Raw genomic sequence first — 16,498 nt, 5'->3', positions numbered from 1 at the left:
TAAAACGAGTGTGCATACTAGAAATAGATTCATCATCATTTATCTTAAACATTTCATATTCATGAGTAAGAATATAAATTTTTGATTTCTTGACTTGCGAAATTCCTTCATAAGTAACTTCCAAGTTATCCCAAATTTCTTTTGCCGTAGCGCAATTCATTATTCTATTAAATTCATTTCCATTAAGAGCATTATATAATAAATTCATAGCAGTTAAATTTAAAGTATAAAGTCTATCGTCTTCACGATCAAACTCTTCTTCTTCCTTTTTGACCTTTACTCCATCAACCGCTTTTGTTGGAATATAAGGTCCATTTACAATACATTTCCAGATTTCTCTACCTTGAGCTTGAAAAAATATTCTCATTCTAACTTTTCAGAATGAGTAATTATCTCCACAAAAGAGTGGAGGCCGACTGCTAGATTGACCTTCACCAAATGAAACTGCAATGTTAGCCATAAGATCTTAACTCAAAAGATAGTTAATCTTATAATAGAGCTCTTAGCTCTGATACCAATTGTTGCCCAGATGACTAACACAAGAGGGGAGGTGAATTGAGTTGTATTAAAAAAATAACAATTATAAATCAAATATATAATATAAAATATAAACAAAATATGAAGTAACAATAAATATAAAGAGTAAGGGTAAGAGAGAAGCAAACTCAGTATGTTAACGAGGTTCGGCCCCACTGCCTACGTCCTCGCCTCAAGCTACCCCTTGAGGATTCTCAAATTCACTATTCAACCTCCTTCAGGTGGAGATAGAAACCTATTACACCTTTGAACAACACCGCTACAAAGGATCCGTGTAGAACACCCTCTACACTTGCAATCACCTTACACGTGGTGATTCAATTATTCCCCGTGTAGAATACTTTCTACACACACAAGGGTTATACACACAATTTTTCTGATACAAAAGCTGATAGTGGGTAGGTTATCAGAAAAGACTCCTCAATGAGTGAAATAAGAACAATACAGCTCAAACTATATTTCTCAAAATGAATAAGGATTAAGGCTCAATGCTTAGAGAAGAGAGAATGAAAGTTTTGAATGAATGTTGTATGCTCTTGGTGTTGTAAATGTGAAGCTCTCAAATGATCTATTTATAGGCATATGAGACTTCATATTCAAATTTAAAAAGATTCACATGTCAAAGACAACATCATTCACTTTTCCAAAAAAATTCAAATAAAAGGTTCTTCTTTTTCAATTGTCAAAAACAACATCATTCACTTTTTAAAAAAAATCAAACCTAATCTTTTACTTTTGGCATATGACAAAATGAGCACACTTTCCTTTTCAAAAAATTCAAACCTAATCTTTTACTTTTTGCATATGACAAAATGAGGACACTTTACTTTTCAAATTTTTCAAACAAAATCATCTACCTTTTGTATAAGTCCAAAAAAGTATCAATCACTTTTGAAAATATTCAAATAAAACATGCACATGTGAAAGATGACAATCAATCATCTTTAATATTTTCAAAATTCAACCCTTTAATCAAGGCATGCACATGTAAAAGATGACAATCAATTATCTTTCAAAATTTTCAAATTTAATTTTCAAAAATATTCATGCACATGTGAAAAATGTATTTTAATGTTTTATGATAAAATATTAATTTTGAGCATTAATCCTAATTTCGAATTTTGAAGAGATTTACAACATTACTCTATAATTTTAATGTGAACTTGTTCCCTTCTTGCTCATGCTTGTTTCTTTGATGTGCTTGATTCCATTGTGTAGACAACTTGAGCTTGAGACTTCTTTATTTTTTGAATTCATTTGTTATCATCAAAATCCATGTGTAAATATGTAATTACACAAAACTTGAAATCTTGGATTGAACAGCTTTTATTAGAATGACAAGAAGAACAAATGGAGACTGATCGTGAGCTAGAAACAGGTAAATGAAATCTGAAAATAACATGAGAAACAATTTTATTGCTGGGATGGCCAAGCCGACTGTGCCAAATAGATGCAGTTGTACGTTCACCAACATTTGCAACAATGGATTGAGAGGTGTGGGATGCTGGAGGAAGAGGATAGACCCCATTTTCACATCGTCCTCGAAGAAGTAGTGCCCCCGTTGTCTGATCCTTCACAAGATAAAAGGTTGATCACATTGTTTTGTTTTGTAAAATGATGGACAGAGACTAAATTCTTATGTATGGCAGGAACACATAAAGTATCATGCATGTTAAAAACACGATGTGGCGATTGAAAAGTGAAGGAGCCGATGTGTGTAACCAGTAAACCTGTGCCATCGCCAATAACTACTTCATTAGTTCCATAATACTCTGAGTTGATGGTTAAGTTGGAAAAATCGGAGGTGATATGGTGAGACACCCCATAGTCGACAAGCCATTTAGAGGACTGAGGTTGATTGGTGCCAACACAATTGGCAGCAGCAGTTTTGGTTTGAACAGAGTGTTTGGGGCAGAAGCTAGCTGAGTGACCAACTTCACCACACAACCGACATTTGCCTTTGTATTTGGAGTGGGACCCATTGGGTTTGTGGTGTGGAACAGGCCAAGACGAGTCAGAACGTCGCTCAGGAGGGGAGGGTTTGTTCTAAGGTCGACGATTGGTGGGATTGGCTGTTGTAACAAGGTGCTGAGTTGCCTTGTTGAGCCGCTACAGATAGGTTTCATGGGATGTCAAAAGATCATGCAATTCCTCAAATGTGAGTGGGGTCTCACGTGTGTGGATAGGTGCAACCAGATCACGGTAGTCGGGACCAAGGCCACGAAGAACATGAAGTGTGATGTCGTCAGAGGACAGAGGAGTATCGATGATGGCGAGTTCATCGATGGTGCTTTTGACATCTTGAAGGTATGCAGCAATCGGTTGATCACCTCGTTGAAGAAGGGTGAGGTGCTCCTTGAGTTGCATCACGCGGGATCGAGACTTGTTTGCATATAAACGATGCGAGAAGTCTTGGCTGAGGCGATGAGTGGAGTGATAGATTCAGCAACAGAGGCAAGTATGCCATTGAGAAGGAGTTGATCTTGCCGAAACCAGGTGAAGTAGGCAACAATGTCTGCATCTTCAGCAGGATGAGTGGGCTGGGGAGGGTAGGAATGAGTTCCATCCAGGAATCTCATAAGGTCATAGCCGAGAAGTAAAGAGGAAAGGGTTGCACTCCATGAGGGAAAATTGGGACCAGTTAATTTCTGGGGAAGTTGGCCTGCAGCGTTGATGGAGATTAGGGTGTGAGGGGAAGTTTTTGCAAGGGAAGCCATAGAAACAGAGTCGGTCTCAGTGGAGAGAAATGGCTCGTGATACCATATAAGAGTTTACACTCAGTATGGAAATGGTTTCTGCTCAATATTATTCATGACATGTTTGTACATTATATAAGCTATACAAGGACGTAAATGAAGGAGATAATAATGCTAGACATTAAGCTGACAAATACGTAAAAAATATCTACATTCCATACAAGATACAAGTCCTGGAATTAAGGAGATTATTTTGGATGATTTCCTTGATCCGTTACATGAGAAAGGGATAAATTTCTCTTCTTGGGCTACGTGGGGTTCGTCCCACTTAAGGCCTTGACGGACTAGCAAACAACCCAACGAGGAAGGAAGAAAGGGGGTAAGTTGGATTTAGCCCAAGGGGGGCCTGGTCAGCAGCAACGATGGTCATGCCACCAGCATGGCCTGCAGCCAACAAGGTCAGACAATAGGCACGCTGCATTAAATGAATAGAGAAGCGTCAAGCAAGAGGCCATCATGTCGCATTAAATGAGTACCCACTCATCCCTACCACCAGGATAGTGGGAACACCACTCCTCACCTACCACTAAGGACAAATAGTAGGGAGAGGGGATGGATTGCATGCAATGTGACAGGACAATGGCAAACACAGGTGAGAAAACCCTATAACTGGTGCAACACACAGTATGACTTATCATGATCTACTGGTGCAACACACTGTAATTCTAATTGAATTTCTAAAATATTGGTCAATTAATTTCTTCTAAATTTTTTTATCTAATTTTAACAACTTAAAATAAAATTTTGGGCATTTGGGTCTAGCTAAATCCCAAGAAATAATAACTCACAACTTATCCAATATAGTCCATAAAAATCCATTAACTTCAAAAATCCTAGTAGCCCGTGAGCTTTTCCAATACACCCCATTAAACTTATATTAGGCCCATTAGATTTTTTTTTTCCCCTATTTCATCCTTTATAGTTTATACTATTGGGTTGCGTTGTTACAATCTTTGAGTGTAAGTGTCTTTTGGCATCCATTGTATGTAATAAAAAACAAAAATTAAAATTAAAATTTACCATTTACCACGCAAAAGTTTGGATACTAAAAGTACCTTAAGTATTCTCAACATATTCAATTACTATTTATTACTTTATTATTAATTTTCACATACTTTTTACTATTATTTAATATTCTATTATTACTTTTAACATATTTTTTCACTACTATTCACAATATTTTTCAACACTTTTCACTATCCAAACCCAAGTAACAGTTCTAAAATAATAAAATTATTAACACACCGATGATAGGCTTCAAGTTTTCAAAATGGCTATAATTATTGCAGTTTTAAAATCTATCATTCGTTTCTTTTTTATTGGGATGATTTGTTTTATATTAAAGTTGTTATGAATTATTGAGAAATATTACCACACGATATCCACATGATATAATTTGATTTGTAAGATTCAAATTTTAAAATCTATATTTCAAATCAAATTATGATACGTAATTAGTGTTTAGTGTAGAGACTTTCAAATAGAGTTATTCTACTAACAATAATGTTGGCCATAAAATTTTACATACTGTGACATCATCATTGTCCCACTCCTATTTCACAATTAGGAGCTGCTATTATCTATAGCATTACTAATCATGATGAACAATCGGTAAGCATTATACAATGCTAGATGGTGGGTTGTGACCATCAAGGGTGGTGGTTCAATGATCTTGAGGGTACTAATAAGTTGTTTGACATGCATTAGGTTCTAGGTTTAAAGTTGAATATTGATTCACTTTATATCATTGGTATTAGCCTATGAATGATTCATTGAATTGCCTAACATGCTGGAGTCTAAGTTATAACTTAAACTCCACTATAAGGAGAGTTTGTGGCCTTCTGCCGACTTTCAACCTATAAGTGCTATGTAGTTAAGCATAGATTGAAAAGCACCTCTAGGTCTGTAATCTATCTAAGCTGGGTCGATTTATTAGGTTATTGAGTTGAGTTGGACTCAAATAACTCAAGTTCGTGCAGATCAAATATTCAAATATGAGTTTGAGTCGAGTCGAGTTATTTATTTATTTTTGTCCGTATTCTTTAATGAACCCTAGCGAGTCTAGTGATTATTCGAGTTTCACTTGTACTCTTTTAAATATTTTTTATTCATTTTTTAATAAATTAAATAATTGAAAATACCAAATTAAAAAAAAAATGTTAAATTTAATGAAACTTGTATAATTTATACATAAACCTTATATAGAATTATAATATTATAGCATTTTTATGTATTTGTTTTTTATATGGTCCCAACGTGGTATAAGAAAGGAAACCTTTCAGGTTGGATGGGTGTGAAAGAAATTTTCACACCAGCCAATAGAAAACAGCTACGTTGGCTATCTTTGAGGAGCTAAATGCACCCATATGCAAAACACACTCTCCATCTCCTTCTCTCCCTCCCCCATCTGCTTATCCCATCTCCATTAACAGTCAGTTGGATCACTAACCTCTTTAAAAATATTCAGGATTTTGGACTTAAAAAAAAAAAATAGCTATTGAATCATAACCAAATATTAAAGCCAAGTCAAACTGAAGATTGGAAGTAAATCGAGAATTGAAACAATAACCAATCAATAGAAAGAATTATTAAAAAAAAAACTAAAGGATTAGCCAATAAAGATAGAGAAGGGGAGATGAAAATGAGTATATATCATAAGAAGGGCACATCAAGAAAATCGTCAATAAGAAACGAAAAAAAACACTTGCCAAATTCTTTGTTGTCAATGAGCTACTAACTATACAATTTCTAGACAAGTCCATTCATAGTAGCACAAATAGTTAGGGCTAGGCAACCGGGCCGGATTTTTTTCGGGCCCGGTCCGGAACCCGGATAATCGGGTTCCGGTTACGGGCACCGGCCCAGAAAACACTCGAGCCGGTACCCGGTTTCTAAAACCCGGGTTCATCCGGTACCCGGGTTTTAAATCCGGTACTCGGGTTTTTTAAAAACCCAAATCCAGTGCCAAAACGACGCCGTTTTGGCATTGGGTTATACAGCATCCGATTCCCCCCCCCCCCCCCCCCCCCAATTTGACTTCTCTCTCTCTCTCTCTCTCTCTCTCTCAACGAATTTTCCCGAAACCCTAGCCTCATCTAGTCATCGCCGTCATCCACATTAGGCCTCCCGTCGATCATTTTTTTCATACATTCAAAGGCAACCGCAGCATCATTTAACGAGGCGGGAGAGTGAGGGGAGTTGAAGGGCGGTGCTGGAGATGAGGTCGATAAGCTAGCCTTTGGAGAAGAGCTCCAGGAGGTTGGGGAGGGAGTCGGATTCGGAATCGGATCCGGAATCAGTGTTTAGGGATTGTTGTTGTGGTGGTGGTGGTCGGGGTTGGGGTTTCCGAGGCTTTTCGGTTTTGGGTTTTTTGTTGGAGGTGGAGGTGGTATCGACCTCTTGGAATCAGTGTTTAGGGATTGTGTTTGGTTTTTTTACAAGCCTTCGCTTTTTGGTTTTGGGTGTCTATGCCATTGGAGAGCGAGATGGAGTCTTGGAGATAAGCCTCTCAAGACCGAACAGAAACCGAGAGGTCAGGTGAGTAGAAGGTTAGGGTTTCAGTGGACCGAAATCGGATTTTAGAAAAATTCTCTGATATTAGCCAGACATTTTTAGGTTTTGCTTAGCGATTGAATGGCGGTTTAAGATGGGCCATGAGGAAGCGGAGGAGGTGGTCACGGTGGTTGGGTTTATGGGTGTGGTGCGAAAGAGGGAGAATGGGGAGAGGGGTGAGAGAGTCCGATGGTGGTGAGAGAGTCTGGGTAGAGGCCAGAACCCAGATTTCCGGGTTGTAAAAACCCAGATCAATCCGGGTTCCAGACCGGATCATAACCGGCTATATCTGGGTCGGACTCCGGCCCGGATTTGGAATTCAGGTTCCGGGCCGGGTATACCCGGATACCCGGTCCGGTACCTGGTTGCTTAGCCCTACAAATAATAGCGAAAACTCAAAATATAATCTTTGCAAAGGAAAGATTCTTTTCTTGCTTGGGACATTAGCCCTGATCATAGATTTCCATATCCAATAACAGAATAACTAACATAGGGCGTTTGCACACGTTGGGTAGAGAGAGAGAATGAATGAGATACGGGTATCGATTTAGACCCAAGATGTTTTGGGGCTTTCGTCGGCATTGGTGTCAAGTTCAGGTGTGGAGGAGTGCAGATAGGGCTTCCGTCTGCGTGAAGGAGTGTAGATGGGAACTGGAGAGGGAGAGAAATGAGAGGGCTAGAGTGAGATGGGATACACAGATAGGGGAGGGAGAGGGAGAGAGAGAAGGAGAGGGAGAGTGTCTTCTGCATACAGGTGCATTTTAGTTCCTCAAAAATAGCCTACATGGATGTTTTCTATTGACTGGTGTGAAAATTTCTTTCACACTCATTTGGCCTTAAGTGTTTCCCTATAACAAAACTACCAGTCCTACACACTAACTATTATATAAATTATAATTTTTTTTTTATACATTGGGAGAAGGAGGTTTCGAAACCATTTGGAGAACGAGACCGTATTCCATCAAATCATCAAATTCTTGGCTATATAAATAACTGAAGTACTTAATTAACTAAGGGTTTACAAACTATATATTTAATTATAAAAATCACTACACTCATATACACTTATATTATTAGATTTAATATGTACAGAAGTGTATATATATATTCAACTATATTTTCACGAATTCTAATCAAATCGAGATAACAAATCAAATTAGAAAAAATTAAAATAACATATCTAACGAGGGTTTTTTTTTGAGAAGATATCTTAACGAGAGTTAACCGAATTGAAACGAATTTAATTAAATATTATTTACCCGAGTGTTTTTTCACGGTCAAGCTATGCCCAGCAAATTACATGTTTACATTTTTTAACACATCATAACCTACGCATTGCGCGCACGCTAGGGCGATTCAGTCGGGGTCAGATTACTGCGTTTACAGTGCCGCTCGAAACGGACTCCGATAATGGCATTCACTTTCACCTATATTTCCTCCTAATTTCCCCCTCATTTCCTTTCCCTTTTCAAAAATCTCCCCGCGCCACAGCAAGAGGGAAGGAAGAGCAGAGGGATCCCATCTATCTTGTTCTTCCTCTTCTTCTTTTCCCTTTCCCTTTCCGGTTCAGAACCCTAGCTATTTAGTTTCCCCGAGAAGAGGAAGAGGAAAGAAGAGAAGAAATGCCGAGGGAGATCATCACGCTCCAAGTCGGACAATGCGGGAACCAGATCGGCATGGAGTTCTGGAAGCAGCTCTGCCTCGAGCACGGGATTAGTAAGGAGGGCATTCTCGAAGATTTCGCTACTCAGGTCCTTGCCTTCCTCCTCCCTCCTGCACTCGTGTTTGTATCTGTGGGCATGCGTATAGCTACTGAATTCGCCAACAAACGTATTTTAATTGTTGGCTACTGAGAAATTTGTGCAGGAAGAAAATATATTGAATTTTAAAAAGTAGCCCAAACTTTTTTCTTGTAGGTTTGTTCGGCTTATTTGAGCGCTGCTTTTTAATTTTTTTTAATGCACTTATAATTACTGAAGTTTTAATGTACTCGCTCAAATTATGAATAATTTGTCTATTAATGTGTTAAGTCGGGGATTATGTGTATGAGTATGTACAGGGGCGGAACTAGGATTTAGTATTTGGGGGGCGATTGACAAAGTATGTGGTATGTGTGAGTATAAGTAATATGTATTTTTTGCACCTGACTATATAAAAAACAATAATCATACGTCATAAAATTGTATACAAAAAATACATGTCTATAAATGATCTTATAAGATAATTTTCTTTAAGATTTTCATAGTTTGCTAGAGATCATTACAAAAAGATTTCCATAGTTTGCTAGAGACCATTACAAAAAGAAAAGAAAATGAAATATCAACTTAGGATTTCTCCTTCAAAAAAATTAGAAGCAAATGACAATAACATATCCAAGTTCCAATGGAAGCAATTCACCAAATCCAAATGACAAAAAAATAAAAAAAAGGCAATCCACCAAAACCAACAACGGCAACGTCATTGCATAAAGCATCAACACAAAAAAGTCAAAAAATAAAAATAAAAAACTTGCTAGTAGTACATAGAGGGCCAAGAGCTTACCTTCACCTGGGCTATTGAAAACAACTCTTTTTTATCTTTGAAAGCTACCCTCAGGTCCTCAAGTGATTCATCTCTCCATCTCCATAAAAGCCACAACCCACACACAATACTGTACACACTTTTCCTTTGAAATCGCACTACCAGTCTACCTCTGTTTCTCTCTTCAAATCGCACTTCCTTAGTTTCTTAATGAAAAAAAAGTCCCTCTGCGTATGAGCCACACCAGCTGTATGCTGAAGGAGAAATGTATGTAGGCTGTGGTGTGCGCTGTACTGAAGTTTGAAAAAATCTAATCAAACAGAGCTGCAGACGTGAGGCTCTTGCAGGTGCAATGTGCTAAAGGAGAGTCAAATCACGTAGTCCGTAGAGGTGCAGGCGTGCAGATGTGCTAAAGCCTAAAGGAGAAAAGTCTAATGATGGCTTGTCAACTTGAGTATTTTTATTTTTAAGATGTATTGGTAAGCAACTCAAAATATTTGAGTGTAAATAATGTGATAAGTTAGGAGTAAAAATTGAGATTTGAAAAATAATTTCAGTAAAAATTTTGAAATCTTAAATATTGGGGGGGCTAATTTCAGTAAAAATTTTAAAATTTAAGAAAAATTATACTTATTTATATACCATATTACATTTTTAAAAACCGCCCCCCCTAGCATGCATCTAGTTCCGCCCCTGAGTATGTATTTATTGTGTAGGAGAGACCCACTTAAAAAACTATTGAGCAAATGGAATTGAAAATGGCCTAATTAAGCGCAGTAGGCCCGTTAGGGTTAGGTGAATGGTAATTCCGTTTTGTTTCGTAATTAAAGAGAAGCTTAGTTTGATTTTCTCTTCTTTATTTTTCTTACGTTTTTCATTTTGGAACATGATTAGGGATGATTGCTTGCTTGCATGGGTTAATGTCTATTTGGGCACATCGCCTCTGTTGTTTCCAAATTAAAATTGAGGATTATCAGAGGAGTTTTATTTAGACTCCTGTTCAAAATAAGCGGAGTATGTCTTTTAGGTTCAGATTTGAGGTAATTTGGCTTACTCGGGTGATGATTGATGCAATTTTTATCCAGAGCTTCCATGTTTCTTCTGACCTTTTATCATCAAAGTAATGCTGAATTTGTTGTTGGGTTTGTCAGTAGGTATTATTCTTTCTTATAATTGACATATAATTTTTAGTAATTTGACTTTGAGATGCTGCAGGGAGGTGACAGGAAAGATGTTTTTTTCTACCAAGCTGATGATCAGCACTACGTCCCACGGGCTTTGCTGATTGACCTGGAGCCCAGGGTAATTAACGGCATCCAAAATGGTGAATATAGAAATCTTTACAATCACGAGAACGTCTTTGTTTCAGATCATGGAGGAGGTGCGGGAAATAATTGGGCCAGTGGTTATCATCAGGTTTGTTGCTTTGTTTCCATATGGTAGGTTTTATGACAGTCTTTGTCGATTCTAAGCCAATGCTTTGAGGGCTCTGTGTGCATAAGATTTACTCTTTGATGGTTGGTATATCTGCATGTTAATTAGTTTATTTTTTAATATGTAACATTTATGCTTTAAATTCAGAACTAAGATGGCTGCATGCCAATGGAGTGATGTTCTTGTGGTGTTGAAGAAAGACAATCTGCTTTTCTGGATGTTGTCAAAGTGACAAAAGTAGGGAATGCATTCAAAGATGAAATATATTTGTAATCTTACGAAGATCCTGACTAATAACAACACAGATCTATGAGTTTTGGCTATGGATGACCAGTCAAATATTTCTATTACACTAAAATTCTTTGTTTGTTGAATTTATTATTCCACATGTTCATACTTCTAAATTGAGTTTTATAGTTAGAATTTCTTTTGAATCACACATGCTTCAACCAATAGGAGAATAATGATTTGCACCAGTTTGTAAGAAACAATGTTATCTGAAATTCCTTCTATAAGCTCAAAAATTTTCGGATTTCACTTGCATGTGATTGTCTGGTTTTCATATTGTTCATATGGTTTCTAATTTATGATCAGGGGAAGGGTGTTGAAGAGGATATAATGGACATGATTGATAGAGAAGCGGATGGTAGTGATAGTCTTGAGGGTTTTGTTTTATGCCACTCTATTGCTGGAGGAACAGGATCAGGTTCTTTACTTCTCTGTCTTTTGCATTGTATAGCACATTCTTTTTATGGCATTACTGAGTGATAAAGTAAATCTAACATTGGCATTGGTTTCATTGGAGATTAAAACGAATTCATAATTTCAAATTTTGAGAATGAACTTAACTGCTTTTTGTTTTTACTGAGGTTGAACAAAATTCGGATTACTGATATCATCTTAAAGGTGAATAAAACATATACATACAACCTTGAGCATCATTATGCTCATTAGCTCAAAATTTTGCATCAATATCAGGGGATCTTTTGCTCACTTCACAGTTTTTAGTATTTGCATGATGACATCTACATGACTGCAAGTGTTCCCCTGCCTGTTCACTTGTTGATTATGCTCACCTTAAATAACGTAGGTATGGGTTCATATCTGTTGGAAACCCTTAATGACCGCTACAGCAAAAAACTGGTTCAGACATATAGTGTATTTCCTAACCAGATGGAGACAAGTGATGTGGTAGTCCAGCCCTACAACTCGCTTTTGACGCTCAAGCGACTAACATTAAATGCTGATTGTGTTGTTGTCCTTGATAACACTGCATTGAATAGAATTTGTGTGGAACGTCTTCATCTATCAAACCCCACCTTTGCGGAAACAAATTCTTTGGTTTCCACTGTAATGTCTGCCAGCACAACCACTCTGCGATATCCAGGCTACATGAACAATGACTTGGTTGGCCTTCTTGCCTCCTTAATTCCAACCCCAAGATGCCATTTTCTGATGACAGGATATACACCACTCACTGTGGAGCGCCAAGTAAGTTTTAGATATGCATTTGTTTTTTGTTCATTGTTATGGGTTATTAGCGTTTCTATAAAAAGTTATGATTACTTAGAATATTTTAAAAAAGAAAAAACTTGACTGCATTAAATAGAGGTAGCAAGAAATCTAGTTGTTCTCTCTTTTATTTTTTTTTTTTATTTTTGATTTGATTGATTTGATGTCATATTGCTACAAACTTTTGAATCAGGCATGTTATGCTTCTAGAACATCATTTCAGCTAAGTCTCATCCAAATCTATCTTTTCTTGGCAGGCTAGTGTGATTCGTAAAACCACTGTACTTGATGTTATGAGAAGACTTCTGCAGGCAAGAATATTTGCTTATGGTTTTTAATCCATATGTGGTTTTGGCATTCCTTTGATATAGATCTTTTTCACAGACTAAGAATATTATGGTTTCCTCATATGCTCGGACAAAAGAGGCCAGTCAAGCCAAATATATATCAATATTGAATATCATACAAGGGGAAGTGGACCCTACTCAGGTATGTTAACAGAAACTTAAAAATCTTTGATTTTATATTATTTTCTGCAAATTTGTATGCTTGTACTTGTATGGGGAAGCTAGGCATTTGTTTTTATGACAGAATATACTTGGAACTTCTTTTCATTCAGACCTATTGCGATAAAAAATTAATTTTTTATTATTGATATTATATTTAATGTGTCCACAAGGGCAGTTAACTTTTATGGGGCTCCTAATAAACTCTCATGCACCCATGATCGCTTACATGAACATCCTGCAGCCTACTGCTTTTTCTCCTATTTTAACATTTGTTTAATTGTTAGATTTAGATCCTACCCGTTCATGCCAAAAAGTTCTGTTCTTCAATGTTTCAATTTAATTTCAGAGGAAAAAAAAAAAAATCATGGTTTTAAACACGAAAAAGTTTTACTTGTAAAACCTTTTTACATCTACTTTTTAGGGGCTGAGAATATAAATATGCACACACACATACTGCTTTAAGGGAGGAGAGAGAGAGAGAGAGAGAAGGGGGGGGGGGGGGGGGAGGCAAAGAGAACTGCATGTACTTGTCATGTCTTTCTCATTTGATCAATCTAAAAATCATTGCTTGTTAAAGGGATTATTATTCTTTCAAATTGTTGGCGGTAATCTTGGAAATGAATGCTAAGCTATCAGGGTTCTAATGGAAATTTTTTGGGGGATTTTTTTGTTGCTACTGGGTCTAATTATTCACCTTCTCTCTGATCAGGTTCATGAGAGTTTGCAAAGGATACGTGAAAGAAAGCTTGTTAACTTTATTGAGTGGGGCCCTGCAAGCATTCAGGTCTCTTTTCTGAGTAAAAGCAATTGCTTCTGATCCTTAGTCCATTCTTTTGAACTTTATTCCTCTCTCTCTCTCTCTCTCTCTCTCTCTTCTTAGGTTGCTCTGTCCAGAAAGTCTCCATATGTTCAAACTGCTCATAGGGTAAGATTCCTCCTTTTTTTTTTCCTTCTTGTGTTAATGTTTTCTCCTTCAAAGATTTTTCAGGATCATACAATTTCTTAAACTTGAAATTTTATTAGTGTAACTGTTATGGACATGGGCTTCCCTGTTTTTCTTATGAAGTAATGTGCTTTTTATTTGGGGGAAAGAACAGTAATTGAGAAAATGGTCAATAAATCTGGTGTGTTTTGCATTTGTTAGGTCAGCGGACTTATGCTAGCTAGCCATACTAGTATCCGGCACCTTTTCAGCAAGTGCTTGAGTCAATATGAGAAGTTGAGAAAGAAGCAAGCATTTCTTGACAACTACCGGAAATTCCCAATGTTCGCTGTAAGTTGCCATCATTATAAGTATAATAATCTCATTTCAGATCTAATTCGTCTGGTGCTGGACATTGCAAACTCTTAATTTACATTATTCTCTTGTATCTTTATCTTCTTGTTAGGCGTTTCTTTTGTATAGATCCAGTGTACCTGACTTGCGCCTTTTGCACTTACTAATAAAGGATGAATTATTACTTATAGAAAAGAAAAAAGAAGTTCTATTGGTTGCAAATTGGAAGGATTGGACAGAGTTTATTAAAAAAAATTGCACTGCTTTTAGAGATAGTCAAGCAATATGCCATTTACTTTTTTCCGTAATACCTGGTAAGTGATACTGATGATGAATTAGATTCCATTTTGAGGCCGTGCAAGCTTTGATGAGTTCCGGGATTACGTTAGGGTCTTATTTGAAAATATTCTTAAAATCTGTACAGGACAATGACCTTTCAGAATTTGACGAATCGAGAGACATAATCGAGAGTTTGGTCGACGAATACAAGGCCTGTGAGTCCCCAGATTACATCAAATGGGGAATGGAGGTAGATGCCTGCTAGCTTAACTCCTCATTTTGTTGATTGTGTTTTTCTGATGAGTGTATTATATACATGCAGGACCCAGACCATGTTCTAACAGGAGAAGGCAATGCCACTGGAACCGTGGATCCAAAGTTACCTGTTTGAACACATCAAGTAAGATATTAACAATTTTTAATAAATTTCTGCATTATTGTCAGTACATTTTCAAACCATTTAATCACATTGTTGAATCTACAACCATATATGGTTTGATCCCTAGGTAGAGCATCCATGCACTGGTGCATTTTTTGAAATTGCTAGTTCCCACTGAAATAAGCTTTATTGGAGATCTCTTCATGATCATTCTAAGTGGTGGTGCATTTTGCTCTTTGGGACCCTGCCATTGTGTATTCAATTTTTTTTTGTTTAATATTGAAGCTCTATTCAACATGGTCAGCCATCCAAACAATTCAATTAGTATGCTCTTTCTAGTGGAAACTGTCAATAATTTGATAGAAACAAGTAATCTGGAACAGACCTTGTTGCCTTGCAGATATAATTATCATAATTACCTTTTTGCCTTTAAAACAGATTCCGCCTTATTCTATGCAATAAGGTTTTTAAATGACGAAGTAACACTCTGTAATTGTGTTTTGTGAGGTCTTTGTTGTGTTAAGAGTACCTATTTTTATTGTTTTATTGTCGTCCATTACATTATATTATATGAAGACATGTTGGGTAGCATTTATTCTTCAAGGTGGTAACTCTACAACATTTCCTAGACTAACATGTTTATTCACTTGTATGAGAGAGAGAGAGAGAGAGAGAGAGAGAGAGAGAGAGAGAGAGAGAGAGAGAGGCTCCCTTTCTCTAGGATGTATGAACAAATTTTGATTGTTGGAAGCGCTCCTCTCTGAACTTCCGTTGTCAAGGTGTGGAGTCTGTGGTGTCAGCACCGTTCTGTTTGCCCCCACGGTTGCCTGTAGTGCTAAATCTAGTTTAGCTAGATAGCCTTTTCTTCTTGCAGTCGGAAGGTGATTTTGGCTTTACTTAATGCAGGTTATAGAGCTGTTTGCCAAAAGAACGTGAAGAATGACTTTGTTAAGTTGAATTCTTGCACATTAAAGTTCTTCCCGCTTTGTGTGCCATTTGGTTGTTTGTAAGGCTATGAGTTTTTGGGGTGTCATTTTGTCAATTATTCAACATGTCTTTTTAAACCTGAAATTACGGAATCTCACTTTATTATTAAGTTTGCAGACTAATTATGTTGGTCGAATCTCGATGACCCTGAAATTGGAAATCCAGGTGATGCACTTGATGCCAAATTACCCGATTTCTGTCCTGAAGTCTTCTAGGCTTTGGGTAGATGATGCTTTTATTTTCATTGGGTGGAATGAATATAGAAAGTATTGTAATGCGACCGGCCCATGTGGCGAGAAAACTTGTTTCTTCACCACAGCATGTGCTTGTCATGGTGTGTTGTGTGGTTTGCGCACATCATTGGATTTATAGTACATTATTGAAACACTAATGTAATTAATCTGCCATAACGTATGTGGATAACAATATCTTAAGCATGGCGGCTTTGTGGTGGTCATGTCTCAAGAACAGTGATTATGGCCATGTTTGGATGGTAAAAGTGTTTCATTACATATTGTCTCTTATCATTGCAATTTTTTCAAAATTTCACAAAAATTATAATAAAGAATTCAATTTTTTTAAAATTTAAAATAATAATATTAAAAAATAATATTTTAATTAATTTTTAATTTTTATCTTAATTCATTTATCTCAATTTACTATCCAAAGGGTGTCTATATTGCTAGTTTATAGAGCTAACTTATAGAGCATGGGTTTGTGTTGTTGTCATTGGACCAACTGTGCTACATCAGAAGAA

General features: G+C 36.8%; 1 protein-coding gene across 3 annotated transcripts; it reads left to right on the top strand.

Moving 5' to 3' along the window:
- Nucleotides 1-8,161: 8,161 nt before the first annotated feature.
- On the top strand, nt 8,162-16,251 carry LOC122310895 (tubulin gamma-1 chain). Of its 3 annotated transcripts, none has more exons than XM_043125153.1 (12): nt 8,162-8,596; nt 10,581-10,781; nt 11,394-11,505; nt 11,890-12,290; nt 12,569-12,622; nt 12,696-12,800; nt 13,530-13,604; nt 13,701-13,745; nt 13,965-14,093; nt 14,521-14,625; nt 14,698-14,775; nt 15,907-16,251. In XM_043125153.1, exons 1-11 carry the CDS (start codon nt 8,468-8,470, stop codon nt 14,764-14,766), a joined length of 1,425 nt encoding a protein of 474 aa, XP_042981087.1. In that variant the 5' UTR covers nt 8,162-8,467; the 3' UTR covers nt 14,767-14,775; nt 15,907-16,251. The 3 variants fall into 3 exon arrangements, with proteins under 3 accessions (XP_042981087.1, XP_042981079.1, XP_042981071.1); XM_043125145.1 differs by having other exon boundaries at nt 15,859-16,251; XM_043125137.1 differs by lacking the exon at nt 15,907-16,251 and adding an exon at nt 15,661-15,877 and having other exon boundaries at nt 8,163-8,596.
- The last annotated feature ends 247 nt before the right edge of the window (nt 16,252-16,498 follow it).

Source organism: Carya illinoinensis, chromosome 1, assembly GCF_018687715.1.
Source record: "Carya illinoinensis cultivar Pawnee chromosome 1, C.illinoinensisPawnee_v1, whole genome shotgun sequence".
In the NCBI taxonomy this organism is placed as follows: Eukaryota; Viridiplantae; Streptophyta; class Magnoliopsida; order Fagales; family Juglandaceae; genus Carya; species Carya illinoinensis.
This window is presented reverse-complemented; position numbering and strand designations above follow the sequence as displayed.

What these genes read in the sequence shown, in the direction of transcription:
- LOC122310895 (XM_043125153.1), top strand. Translation starts at nt 8,468, where the DNA reads ATGCCGAGGGAGATCATCACGCTCCAAGTCGGACAATGCGGGAACCAG. An exon ending in TGCTGGAGGAACAGGATCAG is followed by an intron (nt 11,506 to 11,889) that starts GTTCTTTACTTC and finishes TAAATAACGTAG; the next exon opens with GTATGGGTTCATATCTGTTG. An exon ending in GGGGCCCTGCAAGCATTCAG is followed by an intron (nt 13,605 to 13,700) that starts GTCTCTTTTCTG and finishes CTCTCTTCTTAG; the next exon opens with GTTGCTCTGTCCAGAAAGTC.